We start from the raw sequence: 20,587 nt of genomic DNA, 5'->3' as shown, positions 1-20,587 counted from the left end.
ATGAGGCATTTTCCAAGTGCACCCAGAGTTTTGGGGGTTTCAGGGGGTGTCTGCCATTGAGCAGTTCAAATAGCCAATTGATTCCTCTTTCCAAGATTCCTTTTGAGGCTGCGTGTACACGACAACGCTGGGGGTGAAAACGCAACAAAATCCTTTCGGATGCATGGTTCATTTACACGGTACGAAAAGCAAAATGTAAAAGTTGTACACCAAAACGGAAGAAAACCAAAACGCTGGCCAAGGTGGAAGAATTTGAAAACGGAAATGTTCTGCCGGATAAATTTGAGTGTGTAAACAGTCGAAACAGTATGCTGGCCTCGTTTTCCGTCACGCTTGTTTCGTTTTCGGCTGTTCACACGGATCCGGATATCCGGCAATCCAAAAAATTGTTTTTACAATTTTCGTCATGTGACGAGTGTTGTTTTGTGGCCTGTTTTCAACTATTCCTTGAGTGTGATTGGTGCTTCCACGACAACACTTGGCACATGACGAACTTTTGCGGATCCTTTGCTCGTGTAGACGCTCGAAAACGATACAAACGGAGACCACCTCGGATCAGCTTTGATCATGTAAACGCACGAAAACGAAAGAAGAAATGCGGGACTGAAAACGGAAAACTGGCCGTGCGTTGTCGTGTAAACGCAGCCTGAGTCTCTCTCCCTTCTCCCGGGGAGACTCACGTGACCAGTTTTGGCAGTGAGCAACAAGACTTAGTACGTGTGTGTGCGTGGAGGCGGGTGTGCTTGCTTCTGTGTATACTTGTGGGGTTGTGAGTGTGTTTGTGAGGGACAAGGGGCGTGTGCGTGGACAAGCGTCACAAGGTGTGTGTGTGCGTGGACAAGCGTCACAAGGTGTGTGTGTGTGTGTGTGTGTGTGTTTGTGAGGGACAAGGGGCATGTATGTGTGTGTGTGTGGGGAGGGGGGTGTTTATGAGGGACAAGGGGTGTGTGTGTTTTCGAGGGACAAGGGGTGTGGATGTGGGTGAGTGTGGACAAGAGGTGGGTATGTGGGGGGGGGGGGGGGTGTACGTGGGGAAAACAAATGGTACAATGTGTCAGGAAATCCCTAGCAGGGAATGTCGCTTCTGTAGTATGTGTGCAACGTATCCTGCTAGACGGTCACCTGTTTTACAGCTTGATGTTATTCAGAATGTGTATCACTGCCTGTAGATTCCAGTCATGATGTCATTATGAGAAATGATTATTATAACAATGACTTCATTCTTAATTATATCATCAACACATGCAATCCATAAGACGAATTCTATATCCAGAGCTTCAAGTAAATGGTTGATTCTTCCTGTGTGTGTTGTTTGGGATGTGTGTGGGTGTGGTGGCGTGTGTTTGGGTGTGTGCGTGTGTGTGCGTGTGTGTGTGTGTGGTGTGTGTGCATGTGTATGTGCACTCTCGCCGTTGTACATTCTACAGGGCTAGGTGAGCTTCTGAAGATCTCTACTGGATAGTGTTTAGCAGTTGAGATTGGTGAAAGTGACCAGCACTGGACAGGGATCATTTCAAGCAGCTACTGCAGTAAGAGATACTCCAACAGCACACTACCTGTCATTGATCACAACACTGTGACATCACTTGTATAGACATGATGTATACAGATTGTCTATGACACACACAGTGTTGTGTTACTATGTAGATATAATGATCAACTGAACTACATGTACTGTCTAGTCCAGTCTACTGTGGTATCAGTTTTACTGAATGTGTTCATGTCTACTCTCACCTACTGTTTTTACACTAGTCACTGTACAGAATAGTTACCGCTATGTCAGTTAAACCTGCAAAACTCTACTCTACAAATGTTTATACTGCAATGTATATTGCCATTGCAGTGTCAGCCATACCCTGTACATACAAAAGTGCATGCTGTTACCCTTGAGATACACATCATATTTTACTCCAGTATTGAAATCTAGCAGCACTGCTAACATTCATGTGACAAGCAAGAAATACCCGTTGTGTGCTATCATGCCAAGTCATAAAATCATCATGAATGTAGCCATGGCTCGACCCGAGCACACAGACTTCAGCCCTTCCACGTTTCCAATTGTGGCCGGCTTTTCAGTAGACCACAGGACCTATCCTGCCTGAACATGGCAATGTGTCCCAGGTTCAATGTGTTTGTGTGTACGTGCGTGCGCACATGCACACGTGTTTGTGTGCGTGTGTTTGTGTATGTATGTGTGTGGGGGGGGGGGGCATGGATGTGCATGCACGTGTGTGTGTGTTTGTTATGTGTGTATATACATACTCAGCGGGACAACATGCCAAACTAGAGTGTGCCCATTCATCCCAAGCTCATGACCGGGATCCTACCTCTGCCAGTATTTTGCATTATGTTACTGTTATAGACTGCATTTACATGCCGTCGCTGCATTCTTCTCTCTCGCTGCTTCTTCGTACGACATTATCTCCATTCGCGCATGTCTACGGTATTCTCTCATCATGGCTGCTGGCCCTTACCTGGTTGCTCTGGGCATGCTCGGGCCATTCTCTTGTTTACCTTCGTAATGATAACTACCAACCATAATTACTCCTCGTGTTGCTTGTGACTGTCGTGTGCCACAAGCATGCAGTCACTAAGTGTAAGTTGCAACAGTTACCATCAGTAATATGCACTGCAGTCTGCAATGTTGTAATGATCAAATTTACCATGGTTAAGATCTACAATGTATTGTTGTGAACATTGAAATCAGATGGGATGACCGGGACCAGCACCCTTACTTCTGTTTGCACGTACACACACTATAGATTATGTGCACACTGTAAAAATGGACCAGCAGTGCTCACGACTGCAAGGCCAGTGCCCAGTGGCCGCTTGACTCTTCAACGGATTTCATAGTCCACGACAGCACATTGAATTGTAGATAAATGGAGGTGGCAAAAGTCACGGACCCTGATTCTGTGGAAATACCCCCAGAGATCACTGGCCGTGCTCATGGGCAGTCACAAGAGTATGGTAACGTGCGTTTGGGGGGGGGGGGGGGGGGGTATCTGAGCCCTCTGGATTTGGATGAGCAGATACTAGTGTAGTTTGGATTTGCCACGAGCGCAGTGGCATACAGTGTTCAAGGGGGGGGGGGGGGTGGTGCCAACAGCAAGTTGCAGTGTCAGCATGCCGGTATCGTACAGGCACGCCTAGACTGCATGTGATTTCAGGCTTCATACTGCAAAACTTTGTATGAAGTAAGCGTAGTACTTCAAGTATAAAGTACCTTGAATAGTGACACAATTAAGTACCGGTAGTCGGGTACAGAAAACAGAGTGACTTGGGAGCAAGTAGTAGTGATGTCATAGCAGGACAGCTGGAAAGTAGTAGTGATGTCATAGCAGTACAGCTGGAAAGTAGTACTGATGAGTGATGACATAGCCAATGCCCTGCTTGTAACTTAAAAATATTCATAATACCGGTACTGTCCCTCTCCATGCTTCCAGGATGGTGGAAAGGGCGGAAATTGAAATGGAAAACAAATTGTGAACGGCCCTAGGTGAGAAAGAGAACATAACTTCTTGGTGATGGCCGTCGGAAACAATGCACATTGGATATGAGAGTTGTCACTGATAGGACTGGAAGATTGAACAATGCGATGTCGTTATTTAACCACCCATGATAGAACACAGATTGGGCCGAGCTAGGGCACTAGTGAATTTGCCACAAAAAAACCCATAGCTATGTGAATAAAAACAATAATATCAAAGGCATGCCTGAAGTAGTCACGGTACCTAAGTGGAATTTGCCATGTGACTAGCATTGATGGTGGGTATGCTACAATACACGTACATGTAGAGTAGTGACAATACTAGCATTGAAACTGGAGGATGGGACGGTCAAGGGTGGACTGTGAGGAGACTAGCAACAGCAGTGAGGGTGCACACACGCACATGCACTGCCGACTTGACCTTTTTACTGGCATTTCTTCGGTTCGTCCGGAATCAGAACGTTGGCTGGGGTGGTGCCAAGTAGCATGGAATGGCGCTCGTACGACTTTGATTTACGGAAGCGACTGTCCGTGCCATACAGAAAATCAAAGATCCCCAGCATGCCAAAGTTCTGGTTGAACCTGCGTAGCAGCAGCCAACATAAAAAAAATATCAGTTTTTTTACGAGGTACACAAACTCACCGCCAGGCACATGAGGCTAGCATGGAGTCACCAGTGAGACGGTGCTGGTAGGCCGGGCCTGCCAGGCTCAACTGACCAGAGGTCTCGGCATCATCGAATGGCAGACTCACCAAACTGAGGGCATTGTAGTGCATTGGATCAGAATCAGACAATACCTATAGGAACATTCATGGTCAGAAGAGACAACAACCATGACACTGGTATGCAAGTGGACTGCTGGAAACAGGGAGTATTTCTTTTCTGTTGTTGGGGGGGGGGGGGGCAGGGACTGAGGGAGTAATATTCTTCTCTGTGCACGTGGTTTTTTATATATGCAGCCAGAAGTGTTTTTTTTGGGGGGGGGGGGGAGTATTTCCTTTTAGGGGTACAGTGGGGGGGGGGGGGGGGGCTCAAGTCAGATTGTTGCGTTCACCGCCTCCCATGTATGTGCAAGGTATTAGTACAGCTACCAATCAATGCAGAATGCACACACTACACTACTAACTTTGCATGATGGTAGTCGTGGTACTCGTTGGACGGCATGAACGGCAGGTGGAAGCCGCCCCACAGTGTGCGACGGACACGGAGGCCAGCGAGATACAGGCCCACAGCAGCAGCAGCATACAGTGAGAGCCGAGCAGGGCGGGACCAGCCATTACCGGCAATATGTTGGCGATGACATGCTCGACCGGGTGACAGTACAGCCCAGAAATGCTGATTGGTGCGGTCCACTCGTGGTGGACCTTGTGGATGTGTTTGTACCACAAGGGAATGTGAAGTGCCCTAGAGAAACACAAAGCAAAAGAGAGAGGAAGAGGGAGAGAAACAAAGAGAGAGAGAGAGAGAGAGAGAGAGAAACGAGAGGGGGGAGAGAGGATGGAGAGGAGAGGGAGAGGGAGAGAGAGAGAACGTAGATTGTCAAACGACAACGACTGTGCAGATAATATTCCAGCATCCGGAGGCTCATGGGAAAGAGAGAAGACAGCAGAAACACTCTCCAACCCCCGACCTGTTCTTTCGGGAGTGCCCGGGCTCGATATTAGGCCCTCTGTTATTCATTTTATATATCAATGATTTGCCTAGTGATGTACCTGATACTTCCTTGTATGCTGATGACACTGCACTCATGAAATTCGAAGCATCACTTCAGCAACTTCACCTATCTCTACAGCTGGACATAGAAAAGGTCGTGTCCTGGATGCGTCGCTGGCACCTATCCCCCAATCTCAACAAAACCAAGGCCCTTATCATCGGCTGTGCGTTGGCAGATAAAATTGCGTTGTATTTCCCAGGATCTCCCCAGCCTATTGAGATGGTGAGTGGTCACAAACACCTAGGAGTAGTGATTGATTCTGCTCTTTCGTGGTCAGAACATATGATTTCTGTGCGTTGTCGTACCAGCTCTGCTCTTGGAGCCTTGCTCTCTCATTTTCCCATCTCCCATCTCCCAAACAGTTGCAAGATTCTATTCTACCGATGCTATATTCTGCCTTTATTCCCGTAACTATGCAGAAGACGTTACTTCAGTAACGTCTGGCGCTAGCCAGGGTCCACACAGCTTTAATTTGGTATTTGTTTGTTTGTGTGTTTGCGTCACGCCTGGCGCTATCCCGTATCTGTCCCGTACCGTACCATACCATCGAACACAGTTGGCCACAAACAGCTGGCCACAATATTCAAATAGGGCTTTCAAATGCAAGATCATAACGTGAAGCAACTTGGAAGAATGAATATGAAAGCGAAGTTTATTGGGGAATGCATGTAGGGCGATAGCGCGGGTTCGAATCCCAGGTTATGCCTAAAAAATTGGAGAATTGAAAACATCCCTATGCTTTTTTTTGCCTAGGTCATCAAGGTGGTAGACGGTGTCGTATTACCCTCGACCGTATCTGTCCCGTCCCGTACCATCAAAAACAGCTGGCCAGAAACAGCTGGCCACGATATTCAAATAGGGCTTTCGAATGCAAGATCATAACGTGAAGCAACTTGGAAGAATTAGTATGTATGCGAAGTGTATCGGGTGATGCATGCAGGGCGATAGTGCGGGTTTGAATCCCAGGTTATGTCTGAAAAATAGGAGAAATGAAAAATTTCATATTATTTTATGCTTTTTTGCCTAGGTCATCAAGGCAAAAACGCATAGCGGCGTAGGGCCCTGAGCTTCCAAGCTCTCTCGTTTGATTAAGCTGACATAGCATGGTGTGGTCTTAGTGCAGCTGCTGTTTCCAAGCTTGAAATTCACCAAATTTCACCAGTTGTAGTCTTCGGGGTGCTGAGTCGAATGGTCTTGTTCCGAGAAAGCTGAGACGCTCCCTTCCTACTTGAATCCCAATCGAACTCGCGCACTTCCACCGAAACTGGGTGACTGCGCCCTACTAGATGGGGATTTGTATGCAAAATGTCACTAAAAGCGCCATTTCGTTCTTATAAAAGCACGGATGACCGCGATTGGCCCATATGTTGTAGTCTTTTGGACGCTGCGTCGACTGGTTTTGGTCCGAAAAGGCTGCGATGCAGCGTTCCTCCTTTATTCCCAATCGAACATGCTTGAACAAACGGTCACGTGCTCCTGGGTGCCCAAATCACCTGGTCACCACGCCAGCAGGCGACAACTTTCACACCAAGGTTCAACTCGAGTGACAGGACTGCACCCAAAAAAGGTCAAACAGGCTAGTAAGTTGTACCCTGCAGGCACGGTGACCAGGTGACTGGCGTACGCAGGAGCACGTGACCGCTTGTTCAACCATGTTCGATTGGGAATAAAGGAGGAACGCTGCATCGCAGCCTTTTCGGACCAAAACCAGTCGACGCAGCGTCCAAAAGAGTATAACATATGGGCCAATCGCGGTCATCCGTGCTTTTATAAGAACGAAATGGCGCTTTTAGTGACATTTTGCATACAAATCCCCATCTACAAGTAGGGCGCAGTCACCCAGTTTCGGTGGAGGTGCGCGAGTTCGATTGGGATTCAAGTAGGAAGGGAGCGTCTCAGCTTCCTCGGACCACGACCATTCGACTCAGCACCCCGAAGACTACACTTGAACTGGTGAAATTTTAATGTTTGCCTTAACTTCCCCTTTAAACGGCTATTTGGAAAATCCCTCTCATGCATAACAGTAAGCATATATACTGTCTCGTAGCCTCCTCTCCACTTGCTGATAGACGCCAAGCACACCTGTGTGCACTCGTTCAGAAAATTATTTATCTTAAGCAAATCCCCAGGCACTTCAAGAAATATGATTGGTTCCAGCAGAGAGAAAATACAAGACACCAGGTATCATTACCTTCCCCTCAATTGTCCCTAATGATCAAATCACCTGTCTCTATGGCTTGCACATTTTGGCTCAAACTCTCTTATAATATTCGCTGTTCACCGTATCTCTCAGCTTTTAAAAGGATGCATTTCAGTCAAAATAGTATTGTGCTACCTGCTATTGACACAGGGTGACACCTCCCTTCCTTTTCTTCTTTTTTTTAATGCTATTTTCCGTGGTTGGATTCACCCTCCCTTTCTTGTATTGGCTATGTATTATTATGTGCCATGAAGTGGAGACGATAAACGAGAGAGCTTGGAAGCTCAGGGCCCTACGCTACGCTTTTTTGCCTTGATGACCTAGACAAAAAAAAGCATAGGGATGTTATAAATTCTTTAAAAATATCCTTTTTTTAAAGACATAACCTGGGATTCGAACCCGCACTATCGCGCGCCCTGCATGCATCCCCCGATACACTTAGCATACATACTAATTCTTCCAAGTTGTTTCACATTGTGATCCTGCATTTGAAAGCCCTATTTGAATAATGCATTGTGGCCAGCCGTCTTTGATGGCACGGTACGGTAGGGGATAGGTACGGGACAGGTACGATCGAGGGTAATACGACACCGTCTCCCGTACCGTACCGTACCATCAAACACAGCTGGCCACATACAGCTGCCCGCAATATTCAAATAGGGCTTTCAAACGCAAGATAATAACGTAAAGCAACTTGGAAGAATGGGTATGAATGCGAAGTGTATGGGGGAATGCATGTAGGGCGATAGTGCGGGTTCGAATCCCAGGATATGCCCGAAAAAAAGGAGAATTGAAAAATTTATAACATCCTATGCTTTTTTGCCGTCAGACATGGATAGCGCCAGGCGTGACACAAACACACAAACACACAAACACACAAACACACAAACACCAAATTAAAGCTGTGTGGACCCTGGCTAGCGCCAGACGTTACTGAAGTAACGTCTTCTGCATAGCTACGGGAATAAAAATAAATAAATATCCGAGTAGTTGTATGCTGGCTGAACTGCAGCCCATGTACTCACAGCAATACGGGAACTACAGACTGTCAACACCTCAACAAATGGCGTTCAATACGCAATTCCACAATACAGGACAGGCGGAAACAGTCACGGTGTGATTGGTCCGGCCATACCTTGGGGTGTCATTGATTGGCGAATCTGGATTGAGTGCGAGCAGGCGGTGTGGTCCGAGCAACGCTGGCCCAATCGAACAAAACAAGGGTGTAGTACGCAAAATGTACGCATATCGTACAAAGATTCTGTGAAAGCTATCCAAAAACGGCAAAGTCCATTTCCACTCCGGCCACTCCCGGTGTGGGGGCCGGTGTGGTCAGATTCCACTCCAAGTACACCTACTCCGGATTTGATCGGATTCGACCAAACGATCACGCTCACTCGGAGCACACTTGCTCGGGATTCGCCCAATCAATCATGCCCCTAGTCTTTCATACAGTCTGTGTATGACATGGCAGGGGCACATAACGGCTCCTCGGTAGTACGTGTGAACATGCGCTGGTGGCCAAGCAGTTAGTCCGGGCATGGCCTGACCAGCCACCCCCTAGCAGTGTTGCCATCCCGGCTGGTGTTAGGACTACTCATGCCCACAGTAATGGCACACCGCTGAGATATAGAAGACGGTCAAGACTAAAATACACACATAAACAGACATGTTATCTCACCGGTGCAAGCATTGTTCGATCATGCGGGCTCGACAAAGTCATGACATGAACCCCACCTTATTTTCCTGTGAACACGCAAGGCAACTTCACCTCACTGCTGATCATTCCTTACCGGTGCGAATAGAAGAAAATCACCTCAAAGATAAACATAGAGATTGCCAGCTCCACCAAGCACCGCTGGAAGGACGGCAGGGTCTCGGCAAATAATCCGCCGCGCTTTTGGAAGATCCAGTAGAGTGCAAGTTGGCTGCTATAACCCACAACCAACTGGTTTAAGAGGACAACCTTCAAACACTTCTTGAACGTCTGCCATTCCACCTGTATGGAATCACACACACAAAGACCGAGGATTGATAGAAGTTGAGCTAACAGGGTCCGACCTTGGACTACTGGTTTCTAATGCCACGTACACGTCAGGCCAGCAAAGTGCGACCACTGCCGGCGCTCTTTCTCTGCCAGGCTCAACAGGGCCTTAAAACAGCCGTTCGTAGCACACTCGCTTCTCAGCCGTTCGTAGCGCCTTCGCTGCTGCTCAGTTCGTTAGCAAGTGATCAAATGTCCCTAGTCAGCACTAGCACTGTACATTAATCCAAAAATAACTAACATATTTGCCATTATTTTTATTTCCATTGCTATCAGGTTCGGCCTCATTTCCTCTGTGCTGCGCTGACGAGGCCACAAAGGACGAAACAGTTCTGTCCGCAGATTGAGTATTTGCCATTACATGTATTACCAAGAGTACATAACCCCCAAGAGTGTGCAACTCCAGCTATGGGGTCTGCGACGGCAGAACTTCACATAACATGATGAACCCGTCACATTATTTGCACTCTGTGCATGATTGATACAGGGTTGTACGCAACTAGGGCTGAAACGATTATACCGAATAATCGACTCGTTTGATAACTCTAACGATCGAGCAATCGTTTAGATTACCGATTACGATTATTTTGCGTTTTTTAAATTTGTGTCCAGAAAGTACTGTAAACCCTCGTTTTGTGAAGTTTCAATCAGTTTCCGCTGGGAGTATGCAGTTGCCAGGGGTATGGTTCATGTTCTGAGGTTAAATTGACTTCAAAACTGCCATGTTTCGGAGCTACCCTTTCACTAATGCAGACTTGTTGGTATTATGAAGGCATAGTTTGTGGAAACAGAGTAATGTTTGCACAGAATTATGACTCTATTTGCTAACGATTATAATCGATTACTCGATCGTTAAGCTAAAGAGTAATCGATACGTGAAAATCCACGATCGTTTCAGCCCTATACGCAACCCAGCTTTGGGTACAACTCTCTTGTGGTCACTTTGCACTGTTTTCCAGTGTAACCTTTTTTAACCATGTCACGTGATGTGAAGTTCTGCCGTCGCAGCACAGCATAGAGGTTGTGCAGGCAGTTGCACACTCTTGGGGGTTATGTACTCTTGGTATTACACATTACGAAATCAAGCGGCGAAGGCGGGCTTTCCGCACAAAAGCAGCATGCGCATACACCAACAGCAAGTACCCGGCGTGACATACGCGTAAGAATGTACTACAGCACTAACATGCACACACACACACACACACACACACACACACACACACACACCTCAGACCTGCCCATCCCGGAAGCGATGATAGCGAACAGCTATGTTAGACATAGCAACTTGTGCTGGGATTACACTATTCAACAGCTTGCAAGGCTGATGAATTGACCGCCACTATTTTTAGCCTGGTATCCACCACACAGCTGATTGAAGTGACTTTTTCTGGCCAGTGAATCCCTATTTTTCATTTTTCCATTTTTTTCTTTTTTTCTTTTTTTCTTTTTTCTTTTTTTTTCTACACACACACCACACCACATACTCCGGCATACACTGGCTGTTGGTAACCACCCAGGAGAATGAAAGAAAAGTCAGGAAGAGACCGAGAAAGAGAAGAAAGACGTGTGCGACCATAATCGTCGGGAATTGAACCCGCAACCTCTCGATTGGAAATCGACTGCACATACCACACACACACACACACACACACACACACACACACACACACACACACACACACACACACACACACACACACACACACACACACACACACACACACACACACACACACACACACACACACACACACACACACACACACACACACACACACACACACACACACACACACACACACACACACACACACACACACACACACACACACACACACACACACACACACACACACACACACACACACACACACACACACACACACACACACACACACACACACACACACACACACACACACACACACACACACACACACACACACACACACACACACACACACACACACACACACACACACACACACACACACACACACACACACACACACACACACACACACACACACACACACACACACACACACACACACACACACACACACACACACACACACACACACACACACACACACACACACACACACACACACACACACACACACACACACACACACACACACACACACACACACACACACACACACACACACACACACACACACACACACACACACACACACACACACACACACACACACACACACACACACACACACACACACACACACACACACACACACACACACACACACACACACACACACACACACACACACACACACACACACACACACACACACACACACACACACACACACACACACACACACACACACACACACACACACACACACACACACACACACACACACACACACACACACACACACACACACACACACACACACACACACACACACACACACACACACACACACACACACACACACACACACACACACACACACACACACACACACACACACACACACACACACACACACACACACACACACACACACACACACACACACACACACACACACACACACACACACACACACACACACACACACACACACACACACACACACACACACACACACACACACACACACACACACACACACACACACACACACACACACACACACACACACACACACACACACACACACACACACACACACACACACACACACACACACACACACACACACACACACACACACACACACACACACACACACACACACACACACACACACACACACACACACACACACACACACACACACACACACACACACACACACACACACACACACACACACACACACACACACACACACACACACACACACACACACACACACACACACACACACACACACACACACACACACACACACACACACACACACACACACACACACACACACACACACACACACACACACACACACACACACACACACACACACACACACACACACACACACACACACACACACACACACACACACACACACACACACACACACACACACACACACACACACACACACACACACACACACACACACACACACACACACACACACACACACATGCGCATACACACATGTGCGTGCTCATACACACATGCACATACACACATGTGCGCGCTCATACACACACGCACACACGCACACACACACACACGCACACACGTACGCACATGCGCGCGCTCATACACACACACACACACACACACACACACACTGTCACTACCGAGCGGCACACCGAAAAGAACGTCTGGCGCATAGAATAGCATAACTGACCACAGCTGGCTTCTTTTTAGGCTGGATACGATATTGCAAGATGCTCGAAGGGGTTCCAGTCAGCTCCACGAAGATGAAGAATGCATTGAACAACCAGTAGAAGGCGACCATGGAACTCCATAGAACTGCAACACACACCCGATAGCACCAAACACAGTCACCATTACTTGTACAATGGTTTTAAAACAGATCCAATGCCAGATGCCGCAACGGTTACACAACCATTTTCACATTCACTGCATAAGCCCATACTGCTCATGTGTAAATGACGCTGTGTGTAGCCGCGAGCTGCTACATTCCCACGCTACTCGTGATCAGTATTATTCTAGCTACATAACTGGTTGTTTTAGTGATCCTTACCATGTGACCATGTTCCACTTGTGTTAGGTTCACGATCTCACATATGCACGCACTCGCACACTCGTACGCTCTCGCACACTCGTACGCACTCACAGACTCGTACTCACCTTTACTCTCATACTCACCTTTACACTCTCGTACTCACCTTTGTTCCCTTTTCTAACCTTTTCTTCCGTTGGCCTGGGTAGCTGGATTCGCGCTCTAGTACATTCATTTCCATAGCTACCCAGGCCCTTGATAAGCTCTGACTTGGACACTTACTCTTTCTCTTTCCAACGAATCTCGACTTGAGACTAAGAGTTATTGACCTTCGTCCTTTTGTGACCGTGGCTGTTCGCGTGTGTGATCCGGTGATCCTTACACTTGTGATAGTCACGAGAAAATGTCCGAGTCTAATTACTAAGTACTTGAGCAGGTATTGAGCAGGTATATCTTCTTTTCTTTGCCTGCACTGACTATTTGATGTCGTAACGCTGTTCCAGCTTTTGCCAGTAGGACTGAGCTCAGCTGAACCATGCTGGAAGAGATATCTCAGTACCGGCTGCATCAGTCAGAAAAACGACCGAGAAAAAGCTGCCATGCTGAGTCGACTAGAACCGCCGTCATAAAACTAGCCACCATACAGGGAAATACATTTCAAAGTAAAGTCCTCCTCTACACCATGGTTAGGAGAGTATAACTGGCTGCAGTACAGTTCAGTATAAAGTACACTACTCCAGACCTGCCAAAGGTCATTTTTCTCTTAGGGCCTTCAAAAAGGGTGTTATTGCACTGTCATGTTTATTTATGGTGAAAAGGGAGAAGGACAAAATGTTATTATGTTATCACGTTTATTTATTTTTGATACATGTATCATTGGGTCAGAATGGGAATATGCCCGCAACGTTATAGCCAGAACAAAAGTGATGGGGGGGGGGATCATTATAGGACCCAACATTTTGTGATTTCACCGCCATTTTGTGTCGTCATTTTGGCCGCTGCTTTCACCAACACCAGTAAAGCAACCGACCATCCCATGTATTTATTCACCGGCCACTGGAACCCGCCATTGATAATAATTATGGTTTTCAGAGGTAAGTGATGACTATGATACAATGACTCATACAATGACTCATACAATGACTCATACAATGACTCATGCAATGACTCATGCAATGACTCATACAATGACTCATACAATGACTAAGGGTGGCCACATCATGCGAATTATTTCGTCCAAAATCGAAAGTCAAAAAGCGAAAAAAACGGTCAAAATGTTTTAAGAAAATTCAAAAAATCCCCCAAAATGCAGAAAAAATTCGATCCGTTGCCATGGTTTTTACAGTACTCGTACCCAATAGTTCCAAAAAAAACAAAAAATCCACAAACTTCTTATCATGTGTGTCTGTGTGCTTCCGAATTCGGGGATGGGTGTCAAAAAGGCAAAGGTCAAAGGTGTGTGTATTTGAAAGTACTGTTTTCACATGTCAAACTTGGTAATATATTGAGCAGCACATGTACTCTCCTGATGTGACATCACTGTCGTTCTCCAAAACGGCCAAAATTCAATCCTGATGGGGCCAAATTCCAAAAAATTTCAAAGTGCGAAAATCCAACCAAAATTCAAAAATAATTGAAAACATTTTGTGGACAAGCCTAACAATGACTCATACAATGACTCATACAATGACTCATACAATGACTCATACAATGACTCATACAACGACTCATACAATGACTCATACAATGCTGTGCTACTACATGTACAGTGAAACCTCGTTGAGAAGAACACTGATAAAACAAACTTTCGCTTTAAAAGAAGAACTAGTATTTGTAACTCTATTGGATAAATCACGGTGTATTCACTGGGTATAAGACAGTGTCTGCTCCAGCGCCGGGTGAGCCGGGTAATCCACCCGGTTGGGCGGCGCTTGGACCCGGTTGAAAATATAGTACCGGGTCACCTGTGACCCGGTTGGTACTTTACACTTTCGAACTTTGAAAGGACTGACTACATGGCTTGTATGTGTCAGATACTTCTTCTTTCGTAATTTTCTAATTCCTGTCCTCTCTTTTCTAAATGCGGCTTATCCATTTGCCTTTATATCATTGGGCATGTGTACCCGGTTCCGACCCGGTTGAAATGGTTGCGCCAGTTACACGTGTACCCGGCTGTCCTACAATCCTAGAGCAGACACTGATAAGATATGGATAAGAATAACTCCCGTTATTGCGAACAAATCCCGTCGGTCCCTTGGTGTTCGTCCTAAAGAGGTTTGACTATAATTATATGTATGTGATGTGTCCTCATCATGCATATAAGAAGGTGGGGCGCTCGCTCTCTGAAGTGAAGGGCAGTGCATTCATTTTGAAAGGGGGCGGTCCAAAAGTGAAGGAGGGCGCAGCGCCCCGCTATGTCGCTTTGGCGAGCACCCTGGCCCGTCGTGTTCTTAAAAACCCACTCACGGCTGGATAGAAGGAACTCGTTGCCTCCTGCCACACGTGATAGAGCTGGTTCCATCTGTGCTGCCAGAACTGACTCGATGCATCCCAGAGTTCTGTCAGAGGCCTGCGGAAAACAGACACAACACACGTGGTACGCGGTGCATGATAAGACAACGGACTCCATCAAAGTGTCATGATCACAGAGCCCCTGGGTGAGCTGCAAACATCAGTGTTTCGATTTCCATGTTTCATGATACCGGGATAGTCTACTGTGAGACCAGAACTAGTGGAGGGTAACAGACAGGGGGCTGGGGGGGGGGGGGTACACAAACGAAGGCAGACAGAAAGGACTAGTAGGAGTTCGTAGGGGGAGCCTACACAGAGACTAATAAAGCAGACTTCTAAAGTACTAGCTCGTTCTCCTGCTTTTTTTTGCTTTCATATAAAAACACTATAGACTCCGGTGTTTTCTTCTCCGCCTGACCCGCATTAGCAATGTTGATACGGAGACCCTTGGTCGGTTTAGCTGCTTCTGCCCCGCCTCCACTGCTTCGCCTGCCATCGCTGTGTGCCTCCCTGTGATTTCCAGCGGGAGCTGGCGTTTGCACCATGATGGTTTCTCGTGACGTCTTGTGTCCTACTACAACCGCGAACCTTTAATTATCGCATTGGAGAGTACGTGTTAGAGCTAGGTGTCAGATCCCTGAGCGTCTCCTGAGCAGTCTGCTAGTATAAGGGGCTGGGGTGCAGTCACGCTGCACCCCCTCCCCCAAAAGTAAGGGGCGCTCGTTTTCCATCTCCAAGTACGTGGCGGTAGACACCTTTCAAGTCAGTAGATCATGCCGGTTCTTTTCTACCGTGAACGATTAGTAGCGGTAGATTCTACTTTTCTCTCACGACATATCGACGCGACACGAGAAATGAGTGCTATCACGACACAGACCACCAAAACTAGGCTAGCCCCACTATCGCCATCACCAAAACTTGAAGATGACGCTCGCCCATAGCATTATTATGCGGGAGAGAAATGAGTTGAAATAATTTAAAAAAAAAACCAGAATACCGGTACCTGATCATTACGGACTAACTCAGCTAGCAACAGGTGCTTACCGATGCAGAGAATTCTAAATGGCAGCCCAGTGATAAGGAGACTGGAGGTCCCGAAGACGACCACCGTGCCGCTGTCAAGACTGACATGATCTCCCTAACCGAACTGATGCTCATGCCGCGCTTTTCTCCAAATCACTCTCCCACCGACACACCGAGCAAGAAGCCGAAACGGCCAAAGCCCAATGATTGCGGAAAGCCAACCATGTACCACAGAGACAGCAATCAAAATCTCGACGCTCCAAAGCGGTCTCGCTGCCTAAAAACCCAGCCGCTGTTTCTACTTCGAGTGTGCTACTTTGCAGCCAGTCCGATCGTGAATTTCTGTCAGACCGATGACGATGCATTGCAACAGAGGAAAGGAGTTTTTTTAGTTTGTCAGCACGTCGCCGACTATGCCGGACGTAGATCTACGTGTCGGCCTAGCGCCTGTCCGTTCACACACGTGCACACCTGCTGAGCGGAAATGAGATTTTCGAGTGTACTACTACTACTAGAGTAGACATCGGACCGACTCCATACCGAAAGAAGGACTTTTTTTAAATTGTTGTTCATCCTCGGCCCCTCAGGCCTCAGCCTCAGGCTTTTAGAATGATTGCTTTCATGGTTGTAACCTCATCGGCTCAGCGCTGTCCCCGAACGAAACCTGCAAGCCGTCAAAGTTGTGCAAGAGACCAATGATGGCCTTTCAGCTCCACAACTAACTAACTCCAAGGGAGATGTCGGAGATGTCGGAGTGGGTGGGACATACAATCATGTACAATCGGTCACACACACAACAGAGGCGAGCGGAGCATTTTAAAGGGGAAGTATACCCTAAAATCAAATAATTTCACCAGTTGTAGTCTTCTGGGTGCTGAGTCGAATGGTCTTGGTCCGAGGAAGCTGCGACGCTCCCTTCCTACTTGAATCCCAATCGAACTCGCGCACTTCCACCGAAACTGGGTGACTGCGCCCTACTAGATGGGGATTTGTATGCAAAATGTCACTAAAAGCGCCATTTCGTTCTTATAAAAGCACGGATGACCGCGATTGGCCCATATGTTGTAGTCTTTTGGACGCTGAGTCGACTGGTTTTGGTCCGAAAAGGCTGCGATGCAGCGTTCCTCCTTTATTCCCAATCGAACATGGTTGAACAAGCGGTCACGTGCTCCTGGGTGCCCAAATCACCTCGTCACCACGCCAGCAGGCGACAAATTTCACACCAAGGTTCAACTCGAGTTCAACTCGAGTGACAGGAGTGCACCCAAAAAAGGTCAAACAGGCTAGTAAGTTGTACCCTGCAGGCACGGTGACCAGGTGACTGGTGTACGCAGAAGCACGTGACCGCTTGTTCAACCATGTTCGATTGGGAATAAAGGAAGAACGCTACATCGCAGCCTTTTCGGACCAAAACCAGTCGACTCAGCGTCCAAAAGACTACGACATATGGGCCAATCGCGGTCATCCGTGCTTTTATAAGAACGAAATGGCGCTTTTAGTGACATTTTGCATACAAATCCCCATCTAGTAGGGCGCAGTCACCCAGTTTCGGTGGAAGTGCGCGAGTTCGATTGGGATTCAAGTAGGAAGGGAGCGTCTCAGCTTCCTCGGACCAAGACCATTCGACTCAGCACCCCGAAGACTACAACTGGTGAAAATTTGATTTTAGGGTATACTTCCCCTTTAAGGGCGCTTTCGAATTGTCACTCTTGGACTTTTCGAGGAGTTTCGTTTTTCTGAAGAGGTGGCCTTCTTGGCCTCTTCAGAAAAACGAAGCTCCTCGAAACTCCACAACCTCATCCGATGGGAGAGGTGGATTGGTTCCGAAGAGTTTGGAATAGCTACGTCACGTAGGACGTGGAGATGGTCGATCTGATCGGATGTCATCATCGCCATGACCATTCCACTGAAAAACTCTAAAATGATAGAAACCGTTCTAATGCCGTAATGGGACACTCAACTAATCTCTTTAAAAAATTTGTTCGAACAGTTGATGGAGACAATTCGAACGCTCCCTAAAACTATCGAATCCTCGACGAGCAGGCCTGGCACAGTACAGCTACCAGTAGCAGTGGCAGTGCATGCTACCCATGCACAGTACAGCTACCGGTAGCAGTGGCAGTGCATGCTGCCCATGCACAGTACAGCTACCAGTAGCAGTGGCAGTGCATGCTACCCATGCACAGTACAGCTACCGGTAGCAGTGGCAGTGCATGCTACCCATGCACAGAACAGCTACTGGTAGCAGTGGCAGTGCATGCTGCCCATGCACAGTACAGCTACCGTAGCAGTGGCAGGGCATGCTGCCCATGCACAGTACAGCTACTGGTAGCAGTGGCAGTGCATGCTGCCCTTGCACAGTACAGCTACCGGTAGCAGTGGCAGTGCATGCTGCCCATGCACAGTACAGCTACCGGTAGCTGGTATAACATAAGCCGGATTTTTTGGCCACGACTGTATTCTTCTCTGTGCAAATTTCGAAAAGTTAGCAAGTGGCTTTATACATGCAGTCAGAACATTGGGGAGGGGGGGGGGGGGGGTCAAGTCAGATTTTTGCGTTCACCGCCTCCCATGTATGTGCAAGGTATTAGTACAGCTACCAATCAATGCAGAATGCATACACTACACTACTAACTTTTCATGATAGTAGTCGTGGTACTCGTTGGACGGCATGAACGGCAGGTGGAAGCCGCAGTGTTCGACGGACACGGAGGCCAGCGAGATACAGGCCCACAGCAGCAGCAGCATACAGTGAGAGCCGAGCAGGACGGGACCAGCCATTACCGGTAATATCTTTGAGAGGAAATGCTCGACCGGGTGACAGTACAGGACAGAGATGCTGATCGGCGCAGTCCACTCGTGGTGAACCTTGTGGATGTGTTTATACCATAAGGGAATGTGAAGTGCCCTAGAGAAACACAAAGCAAAAGAGGGAGAGAGAGAGAGAGAGAGAGAGAGAGAGAGAGAGAGAGAGAGAGAGAGAGAGAGAGAGAGAGAGAGAGAGAGAGAGAGAGAGAGAGAAAGAGAGAGAGAGGGAGAGAGGGAGGGAGAGAGAGAATGTGTGTGTGTGTGTGTGTGTGTGTGAGAGAGAGAGAGAGAGAGAGAGAGAGAGAGAGAGAGAGAGAGAGAGAAAGAGAGAGAGAGAGAGAGAGAGAGAGAGAGAGAGCGGCTTTCCTACTTCAGATTTTATTTCCGTGAGAGGCAACCCCGAAATACTGAAAAAGACAAATGTGAAATGCAACCCCCACCAGTTCCTTGCAGGGATAGCATTTTTCTCACAATGTAGTGGACATTATGCGTGGAGTGTTAGGAATGAAATGGATATTGCAACCAACACAGGTTATTTTGCAGTCCACAATCGCCATCAGTCACATGCCACGGGCACCCTCCAAACTTCTTCCCCAAATTTAACCCTTTCCCACATTCTCCTTCCGTCTTTGTGAAGATACCCTGACACAACTAGATTTGTAGATGCAACTGTGCAGTGCTTACACCACTCACTGCATGAATCAACCGTACACGCTGGCCCTTTCCGTTCTGGACCAGGCCGTTCAGTGGTGAAAACATGTCTTTCAGCTTGGCATTGGCCACCTGTCCGTGCTTCCATCATCATTATCATCACTCATTTCTGGAACGGTTCAGGATACCGAGCGGTGATGAACTCGTCAGGCAAGCTGGCCTTCATGATGCTGCCTTTGTACGGCCGCCAGGTTAGGTTGGAGATATCGGCCGTTCCCTTCACCAACACCGTCGTTACCAGTTCATTGTTGTAAGCCTCTACTCGTAACGAACACTGTTCTCGCCAGTCCCACACACTCACACTATCCCGGTATGTACCAGTGCGCACGGCACAGATGTGATGACTTTGTTGCCAGCCATCTGATCAGTCTGCCATCCATGTCCGCCATCACCGTTGCT

General features: G+C 47.6%; 1 protein-coding gene and 1 long non-coding RNA gene across 2 annotated transcripts; one reads left to right on the top strand and one right to left on the bottom strand.

The window, feature by feature from the left end:
* Positions 1–1,035: 1,035 nt before the first annotated feature.
* Positions 1,036–2,544, top strand: LOC135806849 (uncharacterized). Its single transcript, XR_010551308.1, has 2 exons — positions 1,036–1,529; positions 2,267–2,544. It is a non-coding gene; the product is annotated as an uncharacterized LOC135806849 (long non-coding RNA).
* Positions 2,545–4,277: 1,733 nt separating this feature from the next.
* LOC135811873 (fatty acid hydroxylase domain-containing protein 2-like) lies at positions 4,278–15,865 on the bottom strand. The gene is made up of 5 exons (XM_065325147.1): positions 15,602–15,865; positions 12,797–12,921; positions 9,199–9,404; positions 4,618–4,895; positions 4,278–4,288 (listed from the first exon to the last, which is right to left on the bottom strand). Exons 1-5 carry the CDS (start codon positions 15,762–15,764, stop codon positions 4,278–4,280), a joined length of 783 nt encoding a protein of 260 aa, XP_065181219.1. The 5' UTR covers positions 15,765–15,865.
* Between the last annotated feature and the right edge of the window lie 4,722 nt (positions 15,866–20,587).

The sequence above is a fragment of the Sycon ciliatum genome, chromosome 1 (assembly GCF_964019385.1).
Source record: "Sycon ciliatum chromosome 1, ocSycCili1.1, whole genome shotgun sequence".
Lineage (NCBI taxonomy): Eukaryota > Metazoa > Porifera > Calcarea > Leucosolenida > Sycettidae > Sycon > Sycon ciliatum.
This window is presented reverse-complemented; position numbering and strand designations above follow the sequence as displayed.

Bases quoted from the DNA above. Each gene is read 5' to 3' on its own strand.
- LOC135811873 (XM_065325147.1), bottom strand. From the start codon at position 15,764: ATGGAGTCCGTTGTCTTATCATGCACCGCGTACCACGTGTGTTGTGTC. The intron at 9,405-12,796 runs GTCAGTTATGCT...GATTCCATACAG, and splicing joins CTAAAAAGAAGCCAGCTGTG to GTGGAATGGCAGACGTTCAA. The intron at 4,896-9,198 runs GTAAGGAATGAT...GTGTTTCTCTAG, and splicing joins ATTTTCTTCTATTCGCACCG to GGCACTTCACATTCCCTTGT.